At 44.1% G+C, this 25,336-nt stretch overlaps 1 protein-coding gene across 15 annotated transcripts; it reads right to left on the reverse strand.

The window, feature by feature from the left end:
* Positions 1–12: 12 nt before the first annotated feature.
* Positions 13–11,337, reverse strand: Tardbp (TAR DNA binding protein). Of its 15 annotated transcripts, none has more exons than XR_013049469.1 (8): positions 10,570–11,079; positions 9,697–9,948; positions 6,671–6,834; positions 6,100–6,240; positions 4,633–4,803; positions 4,114–4,240; positions 3,017–3,156; positions 13–1,266 (listed from the first exon to the last, which is right to left on the reverse strand). XR_013049469.1 is itself a non-coding variant. In XM_076565655.1 (7 exons), exons 2-7 carry the CDS (start codon positions 9,932–9,934, stop codon positions 3,251–3,253), a joined length of 867 nt encoding a protein of 288 aa, XP_076421770.1. In that variant the 5' UTR covers positions 9,935–9,948; positions 11,199–11,337; the 3' UTR covers positions 2,313–3,250. The 15 variants fall into 15 exon arrangements, 8 of the variants coding, with proteins under 8 accessions (XP_076421770.1, XP_042128430.1, XP_042128433.1 ...); XR_013049473.1 differs by lacking the exon at positions 10,570–11,079 and adding an exon at positions 11,199–11,337 and having other exon boundaries at positions 1,174–1,266; positions 4,123–4,240; XR_013049472.1 differs by lacking the exons at positions 13–1,266; positions 10,570–11,079 and adding exons at positions 2,174–2,292; positions 11,199–11,337 and having other exon boundaries at positions 4,123–4,240.
* Positions 11,338–25,336: the final 13,999 nt, after the last annotated feature.

Genomic DNA, 25,336 nt, shown 5'->3' on the forward strand with positions numbered 1-25,336 from the left:
TTTTTTTTGGGGGGGGGGGGAATCCATTTCCAGAATACTGGGATAATAGGCAGTCTACCATATTTCAAATTATTGGATAAAAATAACATGGAAAAGCATTTTACCTCCTCAAAAGGGTGATTTAGCAATCTGTTTGAAAAAGCCTAAAAAACTCTTCCTTTTCCAGTCTCATGTTCTAGGCTGGTCTTAAACTTGTAATGAATCAGTAAATCCAACCCTTTCTTTTGCTGCTACCAGCTAAATGCTTAGGTGGATGTGCCACACCCCACTTTATCTGGTGTTGGCTGGCAATCAAACCCAGGCCTTTGGGCATGTTAACTAGGTAAGCCAACTAAGATACATTCTGAACTCCTTACGCCTACCTTTTGAGACAGCCTGCTCCAGGCTGACCTCAAATTTACTATTTTGCCTTAGCCTCCCAAGTGCTGGGTATTAAATGTGTGCCACTATACTTGGACCATTTTTTTCTTAAGTGAGCATGACTTGGGCACAAGTGAGCCAAATAGATCAGATGGCACAACAGTAGAAAACAGACCTGTATACAGTAGACTCATTCTCATATGTAACAGAAGCAGCAGTAATTCACCCTAAGTAACTGCTTTCCTCCTAAGATGCTACCTTAATCTTAAAATGTGGCATTTGATTATACTTTGCTCTTCCAACAAGTTTTTGACAGGGTTTCACTATGGAGCAACAGCTGGCCTGCAACTCAGATGTGCATGTCCCAACTTCTGGGATTAAAGGCATGTGCCACCACACCCAGCTGGAGACTCACATTTTTAAATAAAGGATGAAAATGCTGTACTGCATCTTCCCACATAAGTCACTGTTTAACTTTCTAGCATTTTTGTCATGAAACAGCAATATTTTTTTCCAGTAAGACTCCAGACACTATAAACTGTTGGTGGCAAGAAAACTTTTTATTTAACTGTGGTTCAAAGATTGTTCTTAAGAATGAATGCATTTTGATGATCAAATACTTTCAAAAACCAAATCTTTGCCAAGTAGTTTATTTCTGAAACTTCATTTAGGGCAAATAACTATCTACAGCTACGTCATACCATAAACATGTTAAAAGGCTACTCAACATTGAAAGCCTTCTATGACCAGTAACTCTTTAACAAGTGCAAACAAGGGATCAAAACCATGCTATCGACAAGTAACTTACCCCAGGACTCCTGGACGGCTTGCCAGTTTAGTCTTTGGAGGTCCCCGAAAACCATTTTAATGTTACCATGTTACTGCTGCTGAGTAATAGTGCAAGTGCTAAAATGCAAAATTCAGATGTACAGGGTTTGGAAATCATGCAGAGAAAAAAATTTACAATAACTCAAGATCCCTTTACAGAGGGTACTGAATAATGAAACACTGTGTGCATAACAAGTCTCTAAAGGATATAAAATTTTAAAACACGCACCTTGCAAAATGACAAACCTATTTATCATAATCTATTTAGGTAAGGGCATTAGGGAAACTATCAACAAAAAAATGGTCACATCTTTCCAGTTAGAAAAGGAGCTCCCCAGTTCTCAGTAGTTACAGGAATAGTAGTTACAATAAACAAGGTATTATTGCTTTTACATTCTTAACAATGCATTGTGAGAGCCTAATCTGATTTTGTGAGCGTATTTGTTCGTCACTATATGGCCCCCACACCCCAAAGGATAAGCGCCCACCTCACTTAAGACTGCCGGAGATAGACAACCCACCCTATTAGTTCTTAAAGCTATCAGGCTTCTTAATGAATTTCAGGCACACGGTTTCTTGGTTTCTTCTACTTCATCCCTATTGCAATTAATTCCACTTTTCAAATCCCCAAATGAAAGATGCTTATCATCCCTTCTTTTCCATTGATAATGCTCTGCTACAAAGCATTTGAAAACAACCGTTTTGCCCCTGCTCCCAAATAGTTTTAGAAGGCATGACTTCCCAATGGAGGTTTATACAGCCAGGTCAATAGCAATCACTCAAATGCACGGAGGCACTCAGAACAAGCTGAAGGGTAACTGCTTACCATTTTAGGTTCTGTCACCCAGACTCATGAAAAACTAGATTAAAAACAAAACAACCCATGGAAAAACTTTCACTTTGGATAATGCAAGAACAAATAGCAATTAAATCTGGGTATCAGGTGTCAATGCATGACAGGTGATGAATCCATTTGACTTGAGACAACTTTTCAAATAAGTTTATTTGAAGCAAAATAAACTACTGCCAAGAAACTTTATGAAAGTTCCATCTCAAAAGGGTCAAAAAGGGGAATTAACTGCTATGAATTCTTTGCATTCAGGGCTGCAAAACAAAGACACATATTATTTAAATCAGTTTTATTTAAGAATTTCCAACAATGACAACTCTTATAAAAAAGCATCCAAGCACAGGACACAGAACTGCAGCAAACAGCATTCTTATGAGTAGCTAACAGACATGAGAACTTCCACCCTTCTTTGAGACACCTGAGCTCACTGGTGAACTCTGCTTCCAAGTTCTCCTGCAAAGCACACCACAAGCTCAGTCCATGTTCGCAGCCCATCAGCTTCAGTTCACGTTCCCACACTTCCAGATCAGTAACAGAGGAGAACACACACCATACAGCATTCACAGCAGTTGACAGAGGGGGAGGGAAGTACAAGTATTTCACTTAACACATTCAACTAAAGTGGGTTTTCTAAGAACAAAACTCAAAGTCTTCCAACAGATGTGGATGTCCTTTGATGCAAAAACATTCGTACGTTATTTGCTATCATTGCTCTCTGCACACTCTCTCACCAAAGCCACAGGATTGAGTGACACATCTCTCCAAGTTAAAAAATATCCATTTTGCACCACCAAGTCTCTGCACGCGCTCTCTCCTTTCCTCGCTCATACTAGCCTTTCATGCCTCGGCACCACCATCAATCCCACACAAGGTTTCAAAAGTTCAAACAGCCTTCTGGTTCCATATCACAGCCTTGCGTTCATAGCGTTGATACGACTCCATGAAATAAAGAGTAGCGGATAAAAATGGAACACCCACCGTCAAAGACGCAGCCTGTGCAGCGTGATGACGAATTCTTGGATGAGAAAGCATGTAGACAGAAGTATTCCTATGGCAGAATATTTACAGCACTACTTTCAATGAAGTGCTTCTTCCATAAACATTTGAAATGAGATGAACTGCAGAGATTAAATGAAGGCTTCATATTGTACTTTCGTATATGAAGGAAGACAAGTGTTAAAAACAAAACCAAAAGAACCAAACACCATGACATCATGATCTCCCAAATGGAGATTTTCCTAAGGAAAAAATTCATAGGGTGGGATTCAAATTAAAATGAGAAAAGAATGTAGTTCTAACCAATGGTTTCTACTCTGAACATGCAAAGAATCCATTTAACAAGTCCAATGATAGATTATTACAGAGAAACCTTCTGAGATCAACTGTAGTGTTGGTTTACCAATTAGGCAAACAGCAGTTCACTTTCACCCACTCAGTATTTTAACCCTTTATATAACAAAACTTATAAAATTCATTTAGCTTTTCCTCTTTTTCTAAAGAAAAATGTCAAAAATACTGCTGAATATACTCCACACTGAACAAACCAATCTGAAAATTTTTAGTACATATGTATTTTACAATATACTTACCATGAGTTTAGAAAAATTTGAATCCCACCATTCTATACCTACCTACCTATCAACCAACCAAGCTACCACCAACCCCCACTGCCTACATTCCCCAGCCAGAGGATTTAGAATCCATGCTTGAGCCAAAGCCACCATTAAAACCACTGCCTGACCCTGCATTTGATGCTGACCCCCAACCAAGAGGGGCACCAGAGTTAGATCCACTGTAGGAATTATTTCCAGAACCAAAAGCCTGATTTGGCTCCCTCTGCATGCTGCCCTGGCTTTGGTTATTACCAGATGGACCTGACTGGTTCTGCTGGCTGGCTAACATGCCCATCATACCCCAACTGCTCTGCAATGCTGCCTGGGCAGCAGCCATCATTGCTGGATTAATGCTAAAAGCCCCGAAGTTCATTCCTCCACCCATATTACCACCCTGGTTATTTCCCAAGCCAGCTCCACCCCCTCTACTGTTACCAAACCCACCCTGATTCCCAAAGCCACCTGGATTACCACCAAATCTTCCACTTCTTTCTAACTGTCTATTGCTATTATGCTTAGGTTCAGCATTGGATATATGCACGCTGATTCCTTTAATGATCAAATCCTCTCCACAAAGAGACTGGGCAACCTATAAGAAACAAGGGATGTAAATGGTGATTAAACCAACTCACACACCAAAACAGCAACAAACCCAAATCTTAGTACAACCCATCTAAGCAGGAAGAAAAACAAGCAATTAATGCTAATTTCACTTTGGTAATGTTACCATCAACATTTGTAATTAAAAGGTATGTAACAGCCCCAAAGTCCACATAATGAGAAACATCAGAAGGGCACCTTACAACTATCTAAACCCAAACACTCTATCCCTAAGGGTGGCAATCAATCATTTGGAACAAACCACTCATCATTTTTAGTGCTAGAGACTGAGCTCAGCACCTGGAGTACTATGCTGGACACATACAGTAGCCCCGAACCAGATACATTCCCAGCCCTGGAACAAATTAAGAAGAAAAATACCTTATCATCTGCAAAGGTAACAAAGGCAAAAGCCCTGAATGGTTTGGGAATGAAGACATCTACCACTTCTCCATACTGACAAAAGAACTGTTGAAGTTCTTCAGCAGTCATGTCCTCTGTACAACGCCCAACAAACACCTTTCTGCTTCTCAAAGGTTCATCTGGGCTTTGCTGCTCAAAAGAAAAGGATAGCAGAAATAACAAATAAATAAAGATACACTTTGTCTTTTCCCCCTCCTTGGGTGTTTTTCTTTCTTTTTATTTTTTTTTTGAGACAAGGTCTCACTTTGTATCCCTGGCTGGCCTATGCCTCTGGGTGCCGGGATTAAAGGTGTGCCAAAAAGACTTGTGGCCCCTTCAAGGTCAGAAGGAGGGATTGGGTCACTCAGAACTGGAGTTAGTTGTGTGCTGTCATGTGGGCGTTGAAACCTGAACCAATCTTTCTCCAAGAACAGTAATTACTAATGAACTTCCCAGTCTCACTTCCTTGGGATTTTAAGACAGCCCCTCATGTACCCCAGGATGGTCGTAAGCTTGATATAAAGTGAAGACAATCTGGAACTCCTGATCCTCCTGTTACCACCTCCCACGTGCTAGAATTACAGTGATTCACACCAGGTCATTTCAACTTCTTTTACACACGAGACCATTATGTGCATGTTCGGGAGAGGTTGATGCTAGCCATCTTTCTTAATCATTCTCCACCTTCCTTTTGGAGGCTGAGTCTCGTACTGAATCTTTATTTGGCTAGACTGGTAGCCAGCTAGCTCTGTGCCTCCCTCCCCCCTCTCCAGGGGTGGAATTACAAGCACATGGTACCATAACCAGCTCCTTTGAAAAACAAAAAACCTTGGGTTCTGGCTGGGAGTAATAGTAGTAGCACAGGCCTTAAGAGTCAGGCAGTGGTTAATCCCAGCACTGGGGAGGCAGAGGCCAGACTGGTCTGTCTACAGAGCTATGCAGAGACCCTGCCTCAAAATAAAGATGTGTGTTCCTAGATCAAGTTCAGGCCCTCATGCCTGAGGTAAGCACTTTATGGACTGACCAGTCCAAATCAAGTTTTAAATTATGAAAGTATACCTTGACCCCAAACCAAACGTTCCAAAAAAGGTCTCATTTGCTTGCTTGGAATAAGTCTGGGCTGGGGATGTATGTAGCTCAGTGGCCAAACACTTGCTCAGTAAAGCACTGGATACTAGGTTTCCCAGCACATTAAAATCAACATTAAGCTGGGTGGTGGTGGCACACACCTTTATCCCAGCACTCAAGGAGGCAGAGGCAGGTGGATATCTGAGTTCGAGGTCAGCCTGGTCTACAGAGAAAGTTCCAGGACAGCCAAGGCTACAACAGAGAAACCTACCTTGAAAAACTAAAAGGTCCCCTGTCATCAGTGTTCCCAAATGCACTTAACCTTTTAAGGTCATCTGAGAAAAAATTCCCCTAGCATACAGGTAAAGAGCAAAATACCTTAGAATTGGGAAGTTTACAGTCACACCATCGCCCATCTATCATATGTCGTTGGGACATTACTTTCACTTGGGTGTCATATTCCGTAAATCGAACAAAGCCAAACCCTTTCGAGTGACCAGTTTTAAGATCTTTCTTGACCTAAGAAGAAAAGATTGAAATTTATTCTAATACCACACATACACCAAATCAGAGTTCACATAAAAATCTGATGGCTTCAACAGAATGAAGTAGCACACTGAAGTTAATAAAGTTAGTTCAACGCAACAAAGCCAACAGTAGGGAACCAGGTCATTAACAGTAAAAAATGACGCACTTGCACAATAGAATTAACAATGGTTTAGAATGAGCACAAATAGAAGAAGATCTAACGTAACCCATTTCCTTTAAACTGGCAGTTCTCAAACTTCCTAATGCTGTGACCCTTTAATACAGTTCAGTTCCCCATGTTATGATGACCCCAACCATAAAATTATTTTTATTGCTACTTCATAACTGTAATTTTGCTACCGTTATGACCCATATATATAAACAGACTTAACAAAAAGCTGTTATCCAGAATCAAGTTTACCTGAACCATAAGAACCTCTCCAAAAGTACTGAAATAGTCTTTAAGATCTTGTTCTGTTGTTTTCCAGGGGAGACCCAACACTATTAGGTCAGATGTTTTCTGGACTGCTCTTTTCACTTTCACCGCTGAGGAAGCATCTGTCTCATCCATTTTCCTTTTGTTATCTAAACAAGGCAAGCAGAAACCAGGATTTAGCAGTTCTTTAAAAAGACAGGTGGATCTCTTCTAGGCCAGCCTGATCTACAGAGCAAGTTCCAGGACAGTCAGGGCTACACAGAGAAACCCTTTCTTGAACAACAAAATACAAAAAGCAAACAAGATTAGATCTATAAACAACGAAGACACTAAAAACTGCTAAGTCTCCTCCTTAAGGACAGAATGTAGCTTAAGTGGCTGGAGTGCTTTTCTGGTGCAAAAAAATCAAGGAATTCCAATTCTAGTTTTGTATTATCTTTTTGAAAACTGTTTTGTGTATTATGAGAAAGTGCTGAGTATAGCACCTGTAAGCAGTTTCTGGCCTTCTGTCCTGTTAGGCAGGGTGTGTTTTGTTATTTCTGGGGAAGGCTGCACATCACTGCAACTGGCTTTTTAATGGTTCTAGAGATAAGACAGGTTGCCTGGCTTGCTCTGCAAGTGTCTTTACTGGACCAGCTATCTCCCTGGCCCAGGTTTTGAATAATGCTAAGACTGTAAAATCAATTGTATGTTCTGAAAACCTGTATCCAAATTAATGCCAATTCCACTTCATTTTAATTTTGTGGCATTAATATATCTGACTAATCCAGGGGATCAGACACCCTCTTGTGATGCACATGGTATACAGAAAATATCCATATACACACTTCTAACATATATAAAAATGAAAATTAGCAACTTTTTTTTTTTTTGGTTTTTCGAGACAGGGTTTCTCTGTGTAGCTTTGCGCCTTTCCTGGAGCTCACTTGGTAGCCCAGGCTGGCCTCGAACTCACAGAGATCCGCCTGGCTCTGCCTCCCGAGTGCTGGGATTAAAGGCGTGCGCCACCAACGCCCGGCGAAAATTAGCAACTTTTATTTCCACATGTAAATTTGGGTGCTTTCATAGCAATAAGGAAGCTTGTTTATGGAGACGGTAATCTGGAGGAATCCTTTCCTCATCCTCCCTGCAGTCATTACTAGTGCACGCCACCTTGAACTACCTGCCAGGCATGTTCTACCTCCAACCCCGTTCATTTCCACACAGTATCCCATTATGTTCCCATAGTGACCTTCAAAATTGAGTTTCTTCTTCTGCCTGAGCTTCCTAACCTTCAACTTCAAGTGTGTGCCACCACCCCAACCAACATCAAGTGTCCTTTTAATTCAAGGTAAACACTGAGCTACACGGCCAATGACGTAAGAAGTGACACAGTGAAAAAGCAAATTTAGCCTGGCACATATACTGTCTTTAAATCCTCCCCAATTTCTTGGACATACATTAGCTTCTGCATATTAACCAACTTTGGTGGACTGACCTTGGTTGAAATGTCCTGTATATAAAAAAATCAGGCTGGCCTAGAAACTCACTATATAGCTCAGACTTGCCTCAAGCTCAATCTTTCTGCCTCACTCCATCTCCCAATGCTGGGAGGATTACAGGTATATGCAGGACTTTGTTCTACTATATCATAGTAAAAGCAACAATGTACCAATTCCCACACAATCATAAAAGACAGGGTCTTAGCTGGTGGGTGGTGGTGGTGGCAGAGCCAGCAGGATCTCTGAATTCAAGGCCATCCTGGTCTACAGAGCAAGATCCAGGACAGGCACCAAAACTATACAGAGAAACCCTGTCTATCCCCAAGCTCAAAGATCTACTTGCCTCAGTTTCCTTGAGTGCTGGGATCAAAGGCATGTGCCACCAGGACAGCTTTCTCATACTTCTAAGAACAGCGGTAGTAAGAGGCGGAGAGAATAAGACCAAAATCTTATAATCAAAGTAGTTCAGTTCTATACTAATTCAAAATTGTGAGCCAATGCATTTGATGTTCATTTGAGGGAAAGAGAGGTTAATTTAAATAAGGGAGCCGGAGGTTAAAAGCACCTGCTGCTCTTCTGGAGGATCAGGGTTTGGTTCTAGCACCCACAGGGCAGCTCACAACCATCCAACTCCAGCTTCAGAAGGTTGGGTGCCCTTTTGCACCAGGCAGACATAGTGCATACATACATATGAGAAAACCAGGCCTGGTGGCACACACCTTTAGTCCCAGTTACAGACAGTTGCAAGCTGCCACATGGTGCTGGAAATTGAACCCAGGTCCTCTGTCTGCTCTTCACCACTAAGTTATCTTTCCAGCTCCCAAGGAATTTTTTTAAAAAAAAGATTTATTTTATTTATTATATAGTGTTCTTTCTGCAAGTTTGCCTGTACTTCAGAAGAAGGAGTCATATCTCATTATAGATGGTTGTGAGCCACCATATGGTTGCTGGAAATTGAACTCATGACTTCTGGAAGAGCAATCAGTGCTCTTAACCTCTGAGCCATCTCTCCAACCCAGAATTTAGTTTTAACAGCCTAAATTTGGCACCAAATTGCCAATGACTGTTCCAATGGCTTAATATTTAAATAGATACTCCTTTAAAGATCCCAGCTGGGCAGCAGTGGCACATGCTTTTAATCCTAGCACTCAGGAGGCAAGGGGATCTCTGTGAGTTTGAGGCCAGCCTGGTCTACAGAGTGAGCTCCAGGACAGGCACCAAAACTACAGAGAAACCCTGTCTCGAAAACAACAACAAAAAAAACCCTAGTCCTGCAATTTTCAATTATCACTTATTTAGACTGGGAACTTGCCAGAGTAGTCTAAACAAAATTGAAAAGAACTGGGTTGCAGAAGACATTTTGCCACAAAGCCCAAACCCTGAGGACAAAGCTCAATAGACTACCTGCCCAGCAAACTGGATATTACACTGGCACCAGTCCCCACACACAAATAATAATCTACAACTTAGGCTGGCCTACAAGTCTAACTGTAGTCAGCAATAATGCAAAACCCACAATGATTAACAAACCTTTGGGATAGTTGACAACATATACCAGATTGCCCCAGCCAGCATCTGGAGCATGCAGAATTCCTTCCACCAGCCGGACACCTCTCATACACTGAGACACTGGATTGCGGTAGCGCAGGCCACATGCCCCCGGAAACTGGGCTGTAACTGTGGACAACAATACTGTTCCATCATCTTCTGATGGTATTTCAATGGGCTCATCGTTCTCATCTTCTGTTACCCGAATATATTCAGACATCTTTGCTTGGTTTTCTAAAGGAAAGAGAGAGATGAATGACCAAAAGAGTAAGAACAATTATCTTTCTATGTCAGCTGCCACCACAACACCCTGTGCCACCTGAAACCTAAGGTTTCCTTTGTCATGCTGAAAAATTGAGGAAAAGGAAGGAGTTATCTAAAAAAGTGGTATATTTGCCAATCCACTTACTCAAATATTTTCTCAGGGCTTACTACATGCTTCAGTTGCTAAAATTCCAACATTGTTACCAGGGGGCCTGGTTGTTCCAAAACCAGACAAAAAACAGAGTGTTAAAGAACTAAGCACTGAGCCGGGCGGTTGTGGCGCACGCCTTTAATCCCAGCACTCGGGAGGCAGAGCCAGGCGGATCTCTGTGAGTTCGAGGCCAGCCTGGGCTACCAAGTGAGCTCCAGGAAAGGCGCAAAGCTACACAGAGAAACCCTGTCTCGGAAAACAACAAACAAACAAAAACACCCAAGTACTGGCCAGGCGGATCTCTGTGAGTTCGAGGCCAGCCTGGTCTACAAAGTGAGTTCCAGGACAGGCTCTAAAGCTACAGAGAAACTGTTTAGAAAAACAAAAGAACTAAGTATTTCTGCCACGACTTTTTCTCTTGCAAAACACTGTTTTCTTACCTGGCGCGCAAAGATTACAGACCATAACATTTCATCACCATCCTGAACGAATTTATTCTAAAGTCTGAGAACCTACATTGGGTTTAGCACGTGCTCTAAGTGGGTGGAAGAAATCAACAACGGATTTCCTCTGGTGCTGGTGGTGGAGCACGGAAACTGGCGACCAGAACAGAGAGCTTCAGTCCTCTGTTCCTCATTTTCGGGGAGGGATAGCTAACTTGAGCGTCGAGGACCGCAACGACGGACGCTCCGTGATGCAGGCCACGGCTTCCCAGAAGGCCATGCGTGATGGACGACGTTGATCATTTTCTCCCCCCTTCCATTCGGCCCGGGGTGGGGCCGCCAGGGTGCAAGGCCCGTGGCTGCAACGACTCTTTTCAAATGCGGAAACCCGAAGGGACCGGCACCGCTGGAGCCCCGGGGCCGCGACAAACTTCCGCCCACGGCTTCACGGCCCGGCAGGCTCGGCGCCCCGCTCCGGCGGCCGCCCGCGCTAGGCCCTAACGACGCGGCGGCGCGAGGCCAGCCAGGCCCCCGCTCCACAGCTCCCTTCCCGCGACGCAGGTCGCCTTAGGCCTCCCCCGAGCCGACATCCGAAGCACAAAGGCCGCCCTTGGCTAACCACTCACCCGCTAGGCCGCGGCTAGGAAGCACGACGAGGAAACGGAGGCAGCGAGAAACCCGATACAAGCCGAGCTACCGCTTCGTGCCCACAAAATGGCGCTAGGGCCGCCTCCCGCCCCCGCCCGCCTTCGGCCTCTCCCATCTGCTTCCCGTCGGGAGGGGAGCTCACCTGGAGGAACCACAGACGCTCTCTCCTCGAAGCGGCTCGGGTCCTATCAGACGCTTGAGCCTACATAAGCAACGCGGAGAACACAGGAAGGAGAGTGGCTGTGCCCGACAAGCTGAAAAATGAAAAACAGTGCGGCTACGTAGGCCTCGGATTCCCCCCACGTAACGTGGCAAGTGGCTTCGTCCGACCAACCGCCGGCCCTAGCTGAGGAGCTCGCGCTCATTGAAAGTGCGCGAGACTAGCGTAGGCCGGGAAGAGCGAGGCGGGACCGGAGCGGGCGGGGTGGGGCTACGAGGAAAGGGGCGGAGCCGGAGGCGGGCGGGGCGCGAGAAGGTCGGGCGCGGGATGGGGCGTCTCTCCGGGGACCCTGGCTCCCTGGTCTAAACGCTAGTCCAAATAGGTCTTCTGCCATTGCTCGGTGATTTCCAAACGTGTTAACACTAACTTTGGTTTACAAAATGGTAGCTGTCCTAAGTACTACTTTGTGTCAGGTACCTTTTTACCCACGCTGGCTGTAGGGGGAAAAAAACAGAATCGTGTGAATGGCAAGCAAGTGTTCTACCATTGACCTTGGGCTGTGCTCGTCCCTTGGAGTTTTCAGAGTTAGGGATAGTCTTTGCCACCAAGTATTGTTTTAGAGACAGGGATCTCAAAGTCACTGTGTAGCCCAGGCTGTCCTTTAACTCATCACGGCTCCCCATCTCCCATCCTCAGCCTCCCAAGTGTTGATGTTGCCCTAGCAGTCTGATGATGTCACTTACTTCTTGGTGAGTGAGGAAACTGAGGCAGAAAGCAACTTTTGCATGAAGTTTTGCAATATTTTGCATGAAGCCAAGCAGTGGTGGTGCACGACTTTAATCCCGGCAGAGGCAGGCGGATCTCTGTAAGTCTGAGGCCAGCCTGATCTACAGAGAGTTCTAGGATACAAGGATACACAGAGAAACCCTGTCTTGGAAAAAACAAAACACAGAGAAACCCTGTCTTGGAAAAATGAAAACAAAACACAAACAAAAACAAGAAGAAAAAAAAACGTATCTTGCATGAAATCACCAAAAGAGTAAGTGGTCACCCTAGGATTTGAGCCCTACAACGGAAAACACTTGGAAGTGCCAGTCTTTCAGTTCCAGTTGATGATGTGACCTAGTTTAACTTTGTAAAGGCTGAAGGCTAGCCCTACCACCAAGCTGCAGGCTGTAGCTCCGTTAGGCAGGATTTAAATTTCTTGGTGCATATGTGTATCTGACTCTTAGTTGAAAAGGTTTACACAGTGACAGGGTTTACACGGTTTTGCAGAACAGGGTGGCCTTAAACTTGCAGTGATCCTCCTGCCTCTGCTTCCTGGAGGCTGGATTTACAGGCATGCTATCATGCCAGGCTGAGTCTTCCTACTTTACAGTTACAAACGAAATCAGTTTCTCTTCACAGCAACCCAGTAAAGAGGTGCCATTGTGAGCATGGAGATCAATGCCTGGCCCCTTTTATAGTCCAGGCTGGCCTGAACTCCTGGATAATCCTGCCTCAGCCTACTGACTCCTTCCTCCCAGTATTATTTATTTATTTTGTGTTTCAAGACAGGGGTTTCTTTTCTTTTTTCTTTTTTCTTTCTTTTCTTTTTTCAAGACAGGGTTTCTCTATGTGGTTTTGGTGCCTGTCCTGGATCTCACTCTGTAGACCAGGCTGGCCTCAAATTCACAGAGATCTGCCTGCCTCTGCCTCCCGGGTGCTGGGATTAAAGGTGTGCACCACCACTGCCTGGCTTATTTTTTAATTTAAAAAAATTTTGAGGTTGGGCAGTGGTGGCACACACCTTTAATCCCAGCACTCAGGAGGCAGAGGCAGGCGGATCTCTGTGTTGCTTTGCATCTTTCCTGGAACTTGCTTTGGAGACCAGGCTGGCCTCAAACTCACAGAGATCTACCTGTCTCGAAAAAAACAAAACAAAACCAAAAAATTGAGACAGTCTCATGTAGCTCATCTGGTCTCCAGTTTATTGTATAACCTGTGCTGACCTTTGTTTCTTCTATTCCTATAGTACTTGTAGAATAAGTATGAGCCACCACACCTGTGAGTTTTTATTATTAAATTTTTTTTAATTGTTTATGGGTGTTTTACCTGAATGTATGTCTGTGTACCTTAAGCATGCCTGATGCCAACAGAGGCCAGGAGAAGTTGTTAGACCCCCTGGAACTGGAGTTACAGATGGTTGTGAACTGCTATATGGTTGCTGAGAATTGAACCCAGGTCCTCTGGAAGAGCAGTCAATGCCTCTTAACTACCGAGCCATCTCTCTTATCTTTTTTTTTTTTTTCCCCAAGACAGAGTTTCTCTGTGTAGCTATGCACCTTTCCTGGAACTCACTCTGTAGTCCAGGCTGGCCTCGAACTCACAGAGATCCGCCTGGCTCTGTCTCCTGAGTGCTGAGATTAAAGGCGTGAGCCACCACCGCCCGGCTCTATTATTTATTTGTTATGGTGCCGTGCCTCAAGCTGAATGCTCTATCATTACATTATTCCCCAGACCCACAACAAATTTTATAACTCCCCCACCCCCCCATGCCGGGCTCAAATTTTGTAACTTTTAAATACACACACACACACACACACACACATACACACACACACACACACACACACACACACATATTGTTTGTATTTTGTATATGTGTCTCTCTGTGCAGTGTGTGTGATTGAATGGCCAGGGAGACCAAAAGGTATTAGAGCTCCTGGAGTTGGACTGACCAGAGATTATGACTTTTATTTTGAAAATTTCAAAGCCTGCTTTGGTGAGGCATACTTTTGGTCCCAGATCTGGAGGCAGAGGCAGGTTGATCTCTGAGTTTAAGGCCAGCCTGGTCTACATAGCTAGTTCCAGGCCAGCCAAGGCTACATAGTGAGACCCTGTCTCAAAAACACTAAAAAGGGGGCTGGAGAGAATCATCTACTGCTCTTGCAAAGGACCCTGGGTTTGGTTCCCGGCACCCACATCTGGCCTCTCACAGCTGCCTGTAACTCCAGCTCCAGGGGATCTGAAACCTTTTTTATTTTTTATTTTATTTTATTTTTTTTTTTTGTTTCCCTGTATACCTGCACTCACAGGCACAAACCCACACTCAAACATATCAAACATATACATATAACAAAATAACTTTTTTTTTTTTTTTTTATTTTTCAAGACCGAGTTTCTCTGTGTAACAGTCCTGGCTATCCTAGAACTCACTTTATAGACCAGGTTGGCCTGGAACTCACTAAGATCCACCTGCCCCTGCCTCCCAGGCATTCGCCACACCACTTCCTGCACTGCCCGGCTTTGTTCAGTTTTTTTTTTTTTTTAAGTTATTTTTGTTGCTGGGCGGTGGTGGTACACATCTGGCACTAGGGAGAAACAGGCAGACAGATTTCTAAGTTCAAGGCCAGCCTGGTCTACAGTGATTTCCAGGCCAGCCAGGACTACACAGAGAAACCCTGTCTCAGAACAACCAAAACCAAGCAAATTCAGACATGAACAGTTGAAGTAATAATACAATGCATACCAGCATAGATACCACTCATATGTAACTCGTAGGGGGCATGAAGGTATTTGTGCTCACAGGCAAGCACTAGGGGAATTTGGAATGTTAATCACACAGGGCTGTTACTTCAAGGGAAGGAACGCAAGATCTGTTCTTCACCTAGAAGGTTGGGAATGGACATGCTTTCTAGCGTGGTGACCTTTGCACTGTCAGGACCATACCAAGACCTCCCACAGACCCTGAAGAGCTTGTTTTTTTCTCAGTTTACTATAGACACTATCTTTATGGAAGATGTCACCTGCTTTGCAAAGACTTTTGACGTAGTCACATCTGATCTTTATTTGGCTTACTTTGTTCTTCAGAGATTTATGTGTTCTTTGTTGTACATGACTTAATTGTCACTAGCAAAGTTTTCATCAAATTGTACCATGCTTAACTATGCCTAAAATAAACCGCCTGGGATCAGACTCTCAAAGTCTGAAACCACCACCACCTACTGAGCCGTGTTGAACCGAACTGCCTTCCTGCCTCCCTAGGAGCATCTCTCTGCCGGCTGTGGAGGCCGTAGAGAGCCCTGCAGTAACTGGCTCGCAGTTTGTAAGATCTGCTTATGAACGTGTGCACCCAGCTTGGGCCCACTCTCCCTTCCCCCACCCAGGCCGCTTGGAAGTAAGATGTCCATATGCAATAGTCTCTTCTACCCCAAACAAGGGAATTCTCCTACTTGGCTTCAGTGACCCTATCTAGGAGGTGGGCTCGGTGGTGCAGGCTGTAATCACAGCTACTCAGGAGGCTGAGGCAGTAAGGTAGAACAAGGCACAAAAGATCAATGATTAGTTACTGTTTTATTTTGTTTTTTGTTGAGTGATCACTTACAGCACAGCTTGTATGCCTATTGCCCAGTATGACTTAACCTGCTACTTGGAACAGAATGGCCTGGAGAAATAGTTGAAACAATAGGTCGTTACCCTCATGTCAATTTACAACCTGTGGACTGTAGCACTCGCCTTTGAAAACCCGAAGCCTCCAGGCTAACTGCCAAGTGTGTTTCTGCTTGCTCGCCCTGCCCCACATGGCGGTTTTAGAGTGTAAATGAGACTTTGGGGTTATTCAGCTTCTGTCCACTGGTGACATTTCTTTCAAGGCTAGAAAATGGTGGCACTCACACCTTTAATCCTAGCATTCCAGAGATAGAAATCCCCCTGGATCTCTGTGAGTTCAAGGCCACATTGGAAATAGCCAAGCATGGTGACACACGCCTTTAATCCCAGAAAGCCAGCCTTTAATCCCAGGGAGTGGTGGTAGATAGCAGAAAGATATATAAGGCTTGAGGACCAGAAACTAGAAGCTTTTGGCTGGTTAAGTTTTTGGCTGGTTAAGCATTCAGGCTTTTGAGCAGTAATTCAGCTGAGACCCATTCTGGATGAGGACTCAGAGGCCTCCAGTCTGAGGAGACAAGACCAGCTGAGGATCTGGCGAGGTGAGATAGCTGTGGCTTGTTCCGTCTCTCTGACCTTCCAGTATTCACCCCAATAACTGGCCTCGGGTTTGATTTTATTAATAAGAACTTTGAAGATTCATGCTACATCTGGCGCCCAACGTTTGTGTTACGAATTCATGAAAAAGCTGTTTGCCTGTGGCGTTGTGAGCACCAGTTCAGGCCCACATTGCACTCGGCCGGTTGTGGTGGCACACGCCGGTAGGATTTGCTGAAGCAGACAGAGGCAGGAGGATCCTGAGTTTGAGGCCGGCCTAGGAGGCTTGGGAGAAGCTTTGGCCCGGAATGAACCACAAACAGTGGTGGGACCATGGAAGCAGTGGCTACTGCTCCACGTTGCCAGCTCCTTCTCATCGTGTTGGTGACTGCGGTGATGCTGCTACCAGGGACGAAGGGTTTACTGCTGCTGGTTCAGAGAAGAATTGCCAGGACCATCGTGTTACAAGAAAGCATCGGCAAAGGTCAGTTTGGAAAATTTTGGCAAGACAAATTTTGGTGGGGAGAAATTGTTGTGAAGATTTTCTGTTCTAGGAAAGAATGTTCATGGTTCCGAGAGACAGACATTTATCAGACTGTGATTGCTGCATGGAACCATGACCACACCTAACAGCAACTTTGAAATCTTCAAAAGGACTATAGTAAAGCCATTAAGCTGATTAACACCACAGAAAGATCTGCCTTGGACTACAAACTGCTTAGGACAATTTTGAGATGGCTAGCTGAGATGATCCAGCCTGACAGACTACTTGAACAAAGACTTGAAACAAGCCCTGAACTTTCCTTTTATGCATAGACTGGACAAATGATACAGGACTTGACGATTAACCCAAAAATTTTCTTTTCAAGATTCCCTAAAGATATCTTCACCCCTAGAAACAAAAATAAAAAGGGAAAATAGATATGAGATAGATCATCAAATCTACTCTGAGAAAAAAGATAAAAAATAGGATAAATAGGTAGATCATTGAATCTACACTGAAGAAAAAGGGGAAGATATAAAAATGACAAAAGGTAGACTACCGAATGTATTATAAAAAGAAAAAAAGAGAGAATATGGATATGATAAGATAAAAAGGGAGATTATGGAATCTACTTTTAAAAAGGAACTACTTGTTTTAAATAAGATAAGTAATGAAAATTTTTTGGTCTCAGTTTATCAGATGTTACTGGACTGGACATTGTTAATATATATAATGGAGTTTTTTGTCTGGATCTGTCAAATGTTAATGGACTAGACATTGTTAATGTAATCTTGACTGTATATTGCATATACTTATTGAAGATAGTTTTTCTTGTATTAGTTATAAGCTTTTTTAATTTTAGACAAAAAGATAGGAAATGCGGTGGTATTGTGTTCCCCAAAACATTGTGTACTCTAATAAATTTATCTGGGGTCAGAGAACAGACAGCCACTAGACACAAAGGCTAGAAAATGGTGGCACTCACACCTTTAATCCTAGCATTCCAGAGATAGAAATCCCCCTGGATCTCTGAGTTCAAGGCCACATTGGAAATAGCCAAGCATGATGACACACGCCTTTAATCCCAGAAAGCCAGCCTTTAATCCCAGGGAGTGGTGGTAGATAGCAGAAAGATAGTGTGAGGACCAGAAACTAGAAGCTTTTGGCTGGTTAAGCTTTTGGCTGGTTAAGCATTCAGGCTTTTGAGCAGTAATTCAGCTGAGACCCATTCCGGATAAGGACTCAGAGGCCTCCAGTCTGAGGAGACAAGACCAGCTGAGGATCTGGCGAGGTGAGATAGCTGTGGCTTGTTCTGTCTCTCTGACCTTCCAGTATTCACCCCAATAACTGGCCTCGGGTTTGATTTTATTAATAAGAACTTTGAAGATTCATGCTACATTTCTTCTCTTTCTTCTCCTCCTCCTTTCTTGGCTTTTCTTTATTTTATTTTATTTTACAATACCATTCAGTTCTACATAACAGCCACAGATTCCCTTGTTCCACCCCTTCCTGTCCCCTTCCCCTTCCCCTCAGCCCACCCCCATTCCCACCTGCTCCAGGGCAAAGCCTCCCCAAAGGACTGAGATCAACCTGATAGACTCAGTCCAGGCAGGTTCAGTCCCCTCCTCCCAGATTGAGCCAAGCTCCCTGCATAAGTCCCAGGTTTCAAACAGCCAACTCATGCAATGAGCCCAGGACCTGGTACCACTGCCTAGATGCCTCCCAAACAGATCAAGCCAATCAACTGTCTCACCTATTCAGAGGGCCTGATCCAGTTGGGGGCCCCTCAGCCATTGGTTCATAGTTCATGTGTTTGTTTCCATTTTCAAGACAAGGTTTTTCTGTGTAGTCCTGGCTGTCCTGGAACTCATTCTGTAGACCAGGCTGGCCTTGAACTCAGAGATGGGCCTGCCTCTCCCTCCTGAGTGCTGGGATTCAGGTGTGTGCCACTACCACCTGGCTTTTTTTTTTCTTTCCCTTCTTTCTTTCTTTTTTGGAGAGAAGGTCTCACCACAGAATTCTTGCTGGCCTGGAACCACCAGGCATTTTTGAAAGGTAAAATAGTATCCAGATACAAAAAAAAAAAAATGTCTCCTTTCATTGTGATACACTTTCTTTCTAATTCCTGCCTAGAACCTGCCAGAATAAAGGCATACTTCCCTTATTTGGCCTAGGCCTTAGGTTTTTTTTTTTTTTGGTTTTTCGAGACAGGGTTTCTCTGTGTAGCTTTGTGCCTTTCCTGGAACTCACTTGGTAGCCCAGGCTGGTCTCGAACTCACAGAGATCCACCTGGCTCTGCCTCCTGAGTGCTGGGATTAAAGGCGTGCGCCACCACCGCCCGGTTGGCCTTAGGTTTTTTTTTTTTTTTTTTTTGGTTTTTCGAGACAGGGTTTCTCTGTGTAGCTTTGCGCCTTTCCTGGAGCTCACTTGGTAGCCCAGGCTGGCCTCGAACTCACAGAGATCCGCCTGACTCTGCCTCCCAAGTGCTGGGATTAAAGGCGTGCGCCACCAACGCCCGGCGGCCTTAGGTTTTTAAAGTCACTTTTGTAGGGGCTGGAGAGATGTCTCAGTGGAAAAGCACCTTCTGTTCTTCCAGAAGACAGGAGTTTGGTTCCCAGTGTCCACTAAGGCTGGGTGGCTCTTAGCCACCTGTAACTCCAGCCTCCAGGGGAGTTTAATGCCCTCTGCTGGCCACCGTGGGCACTACATCCATATGCACATAGACCTATACAATACACATAAATAAAGATAAAATAAATCTTAAAAAAAAAAAAAAAAAAGCCAGGTGGTGGTGTCACATGCCTTTAATCCCAACACATGGGAGGCAGAGGCAAGTGGATCTCTGAGTTTGAGGCCAGCCTGGTCTACATAGTGAGTTCCAGGACAGCCAGTGCTACACAGAGAAACCCTGTCTCAAAAACAAACAAAAATAAAAAAGTAAATAATTCTAAAAATAATAAATATGAATAATTTACAAGAAAAGCAATCAATGCAAACACCAATAACGAAACCCTGAATCAAACTAGGCTGACCTCAACTTGCAGTGATCCCCCTGCCTCAGCCTTCCAGGTGCTGGCATTATAAGCGTATGTACCATGCCCCTCTTTAAAATTCCTTTTATAAAATGATATCCTATTTGCATATAACCTATGCAAATGACCCCATATACTTTAAATCGTCTCTGCATTCCTTACAATACCTAATAAAATGTAAATGCTATGTAAATAGTTGTTGTATTGAGTTATTTAGGGAATGATGACAAGGAAAATTTATGTACATATTTAATGCATGATTTTTCCCTACTTTTAAAAAACAGATTTATTTGCTTATTTGTGTGTGTATGTCTAAGTGTGAGCATATGTGCATGTGTAGGGGGGGCATGTATGTGCACATGTCAGCCAGAAGATCACATCACACATGTGCCTGCATCACTCTCTACCTGTTCTCTCCCTGAATCTGGGGCTTAGATTCTCTAGACCAGCAGCCAGAAAGACATAGTTTCCTCTGTCTACTCCTCCCAGAGCTGGGGTTACAGACATTCTCTGAAATGCCCTGTCTGCTATGGGGTGTTGGGTTCCATACCGTTTCCCCACATTGCACAGTAACTGCTCTTAACTACTGAGCCATTTCTCCAGTCCCCTATGAATAAGTACTTCCCTTTTTCCCTTTGTTGTGAGACAAATTCCTGCAGCTTAGCCTAGGCTGGCCACGCACTCACTACGTAGGTGCTCAGATGGCAAACCCAGGGCAACCTTCCCGCCATCCTCTCTGTAGTGCTGGTGACACTGTGCTGGGGGATGGTCTGTATGTCAAATCTGTTGCTCTGATTGGTCAATAAATAAAACACTGGCCAGTGGCTAGGCAGGAAGTACAGGTGGGACTAACAGAGGAGAAAAGAAAGAACAGGAAGGCAGAAGGAGTCACTGCCAGCCGCCACCAGGACAAGCAGCATGTGAAGACGCCGGTAAGCCACGAGCCATGTGGCAAGGTATAGATTTATGGAAATGGATTAATTTAAGCTGTAAGAACAGTTAGCAAGAAGCCTGCCACGGCCATACAGTTTGTAAGCAATATAAGTCTCTGTGTTTATTTGGTTGGGTCTGAGCGGCTGTGGGACTGGCAGGTGACAGAGATTTGTCCTCACTGTGGGCAAGGCAGGAAAACTGTAGCTACAACACTGTGTGAACACTACAAGCGTGTAACAATATACTTGATCTAAATATTTTCAAGTCCATTTGTTATTGTTCTTCTTGTTTTAGAGACGGGTCCTATGTGGCCTGGGGTGGCCTTGAGTTCCTTATGTAGGTGAAGATGACCTCCTACCTCCACCTCCCAGGCATAGGCTGCCATGCCTGGCTCCTATATGTATGTTTGTTGAGAAAGGGTTTTTTTGTGTAGCCTTGGCTGTTCTGGAACTAGCTCTATAGACCAGGCTGGCCTCGAACTCCCAGAGATCTGTAGTTGTATTTTCTTGTTGGGACCACCAGCCCCCAAATATTGACATGGAGGCTTATTATTATGAAAGTTTGGCCTTGCCAGGCGATGGTGGCGTATGCCTTTAATCCCAGCACTCTGGAGGCAGAGGCAGGTAGATCCCTGTGAGTTCAAGGCCAGCCTGGTCTACAGAGGGAGTTCCAGGACAGGCTCCAAAGCTACACATAGAAACCCTGTCTCAAAAAAACCAACCAACTAACCAACCAACCAAACAAACAAACAAAAACTTGGCCTTAGCTTAGGCTTTTTTCTAACTAGTGATTATAATTTAATTAACTTGTTTCTACTAATCTACATTCTATCACGTGGCTAGGCTACCTTTCCTCTGTCCCGAATGTTTGTTCCACAACCCATTGGTGTCTCTACCCTTCTTCCCAGAGTGCCCTCTCTGCCAGGAAGTCCCACCTATACCTCCTTACCTCCTGCCTAGCTATTGGCTGTTCAATCCTGTCCCCCTGGGGTAGATAGAGTTTCTCTGTGTAGCTTTGGAGCCTGTTCTGGAACTTGCTCTGTAGACCAGGCTGGCTTCTGCCTCCCAAGTGCTGGGATCAAAGGTGTGTGCCACCACCTGCCAGCCCTAGTGCATATTTTGAAAGAGCTAAAGGCGAGGAGTTCTTAACACAGGGAAATGACAAACATTTAAAGAGACAGATATGCTAACTACCTGATTTGATGATTGTATATCATATGCATGTGTCAAATTGTCATACTGTGTCTCATAAATATATGCAGTTAGTATGTTTCAGGTTAGAAATTGGGGACTGAGGATGCAGCTAAGGGTACAGCATGTGCTTAGCATTGTCTGAGGCTCTGGGTTTGATTCTCAGCACCACAAAGCTTTCAAGTTTTATATTTATTATTTTTAATTATGTGTATGTCTGCATGTGAGTATGTGCACACAAGTGTAGATATTCAGAGACTAAAGGGATTAGTTATAGGCTGCCTGATACGGGTCCTCTTGAAGAGAGTTTTCTTTGGGCCACCAACCAGCTCCCAAATAAAGACACAAAGACTTGTTATTAATTCTGAGTGCTCAGCCTCGGCTTAGGCTTGTCCTACTAGCTCTTTTAACTTCGTTTAAATCTGTTTCTATTATCTACATTTTGCCTTAGGCTTTTTACCATTCTTTCATTCTGTATGTCCTACCTTCCTGCTTCCTCCATGTCTGTCTGGCCCCTGGTGTCTTCCTGGCATCTCGTTTTCTTTCTTCCTTACTCTCCCTGCCTTGAAGTCTCACCTATACCTCCTCCTTCACTATTGGTCACTTAGCTTTTTATTAGACCAATCAGATGCCTTAGGCAGGCAAGGTAAAACAGTTGTATATCTTTACATAATTAAACAAATGCAACACATCTTTACATAGTTAAACAAATGCAACACATCTTTGCCTAGTTAAACAAGTGTGCAACAATGTGCTCTTAACCAGTGGGTTGTCTCTCCAAGCCCATAAATAGTTTCATCAGAACACAGCCAGACTCACTCTTTTGTCTATCCTCTGAAGTTGTAACATTTAACATTCATAGTATCATCTGCAAAGCCAGAAGTGTTTACAGTGTGTTCTTTAGGGCAAAGTTCACCAACCAGTAGTCCATCACCTCTAAATGCTCACAGCATTCTGTAGATGACCCCCCATTTCACGTGCTTTCTCTGCTCATCCCTAGAGGTCCAAGACACCACAAAGGAACAAAGCTCCTGGCCCTCTGAGCTTATGGCTACAAGGCTGTGTTCACAGAATCCTTCTTTGGCACAGGTACCATCTTAGCAATTGATGTCAAGAGTTGCTTGATTCTACCTCTGTGAAGCAGGTTAATACCATCCCCATGTTCCAGGTAAGAAAGCAGCCAGAAGAACAGGCTGTGGTCCCGCCCCACCCAGCTCTCTCAGGCTCCCGAGAGCTTGAGTGCTGCTTCCCCGCCCACCTCTGCACAGCTTCCCCGGCTCTCCTCCTCACTCGTTTCCGCCTCCCTAATTTTTGCCATTCTGATGAATGTAAAATGCTCTCTCATAATGTCACTTTGATTTGCATCTCTCTGATACCTACTGAGTTGGAGTATTCCTAGAATCTGGCCTCTTAACTGTTAATTTGCTTCTTGAAATCAAACTAGTATATTTTCTAAACAAGATAAAAAAAAAAGGTTTTAATAGACTCCGATGGGAGCTGAGAGACAGCTCGGGTGGAAAAGCACTTGCTACGCAAGTTTGACAATCAGAGTTTGATTCCTGAACCCACATAAAAAAGCTGGGTACAGTGGCACGTCTCCCTCATCCCACACTCCTACAGTGAAATGGGTGGGAGGCTTGTGGGCCAGCTAGCCTGGAGTACTCTGCCTCAACAAGGTGGAAGTGAGAACTGCCCTTTGAAATTGCCCTTTGACCTACACACACACACACACACACACACACACACACACACACACATACGGAAGGAGGGAGGAGCTGGGTATGGTGGCACATACTTTAATCCCAGCACTCAGCAGGCAGAGGCAAGTGGATCTCCAAGTTTGAGGCCAGCCTGGTCTACAGAGTGAGTTCCAGGACAGCCAGGACTACAGAGAGAAACCTTGTCTTGAAACCACCCCCCAAAAAAAGAAAGAAAGAGAGGGGTTGGGGATTTAGCTCAGTGGTAGAGCGCTTGCCTAGCAAGCACAAGGCCCTGGGTTCGATCCTTAGCTCAAAAAAAAAAAAAAAAAAAAAAAAAAAAAAAAAAAAAGAAAGAAGAAAGAAAGAGAAGGAAAACTGCATAAATACAATAAAACGTGAAGATGACAACTGACTATATGCCTGTGATCCCAGCTCTCAGGGAGTCTGAGACAGGAGCACCAGCCACCTCCCTGTCCCTGATGTGTGTATTTTACCACTTACAATGAAATAATTGATATAAATGTACCTCTGCCCAAAATACCCAATGTTAACAAGACCCAATTATTAAAGTATTAAATCCACCATGTTGTAATAACAGCACTCCTTTGTTGTGGGATGTCTGTACACAGTATGAAGATGTGTTGCTGTGATTGGTGTAATAAGAAGTTAAATGGCCAGTCGCTAGTTAGAGAATAAAGGCAGGACTTCCAGGCAGAGAGGGAACTCTGGGAAAAAGGAAGACAGGAGTCACCAGGCAGACTCAGCGGAAGCAGGATGAGCAGTTTGGAGATGAGGTAACGCCATGTCGCAGAATGGAGATGACTATAAATGGGTTAATTTTAAGTTATAAGAGCTTGTTGAGAACAAGCCTAAGCTAAGGCTGAGCTTTCATAATTAATAATAAGTCTCTGTGTGGTTATTTGTGACTGGCGGTCCTGATGAGAAAGCATGGCTACACTTCCTGGTGATGGACTGAAAGCCGTAGGTAACTGGTCACTGCCTTACCTCCAGAGTAGTGATAAAGAACTGGAGCTGTAGCTCAGGGGCAGAGCACTTGGCCTCCAATGTAGAACAAGCCAGGTTCAATCCCCAGGAACGCAAGCAAGCAAGCAAGCAAGCAAGCAAGCAAAAACCAGTGATGACTAGAAACGCCGTCTCAGATTTCTGTAACAGTTGCCACAGGTCATAAAACCACACTGGATTAGAGCCAGGAAGATGGCTTAGTGGGTAAGGGTGCCTATGTCCAAGTCTGATATCCTGAGTTTCAATCCCACAGACCCATGTGGTGGGAGAGAATCCATTCTACAAGTTCTTCTCTGATTTCCACATGTGTGCATGTCCACTCACACACATACACGCAAAATAAATAAATGGAAAAAAAAAGAAAGAAAATTCCTAGGCTTTCTCTTAGGGGCAAAATAATATCATGGCTCATTCACTATATTCATAATGGAATCAAATACTAACTTTCAATTAGGTGTTAATGAAGGTGAGAACGTATTTTTCCCCATTCAAGATCAAGAACTCCTGAATTTATACAGGTAGGTGTTTTGAGGGTGGACCCCAGATTAGATGGCTGTGTCAATGCCTCAGAAGGCTGTCTAACTCAGAGAAAATTCTGGATGAATGGCAGCTCATAACAAAAACTGGCT

The sequence above is a fragment of the Peromyscus maniculatus genome, chromosome 2 (assembly GCF_049852395.1).
Source record: "Peromyscus maniculatus bairdii isolate BWxNUB_F1_BW_parent chromosome 2, HU_Pman_BW_mat_3.1, whole genome shotgun sequence".
NCBI lineage: Eukaryota > Metazoa > Chordata > Mammalia > Rodentia > Cricetidae > Peromyscus > Peromyscus maniculatus.

What these genes read in the sequence shown, in the direction of transcription:
- Tardbp (XM_042272493.2), bottom strand. Translation starts at nt 10,594, where the DNA reads ATGGTCTGTAATCTTTGCGCGCCAG. An exon ending in CTGTAATCTTTGCGCGCCAG is followed by an intron (nt 9,949 to 10,569) that starts GTAAGAAAACAG and finishes TCTTTCCTTTAG; the next exon opens with AAAACCAAGCAAAGATGTCT. An exon ending in GAGAGGTTCTTATGGTTCAG is followed by an intron (nt 6,241 to 6,670) that starts GTAAACTTGATT and finishes TTTTCTTCTTAG; the next exon opens with GTCAAGAAAGATCTTAAAAC.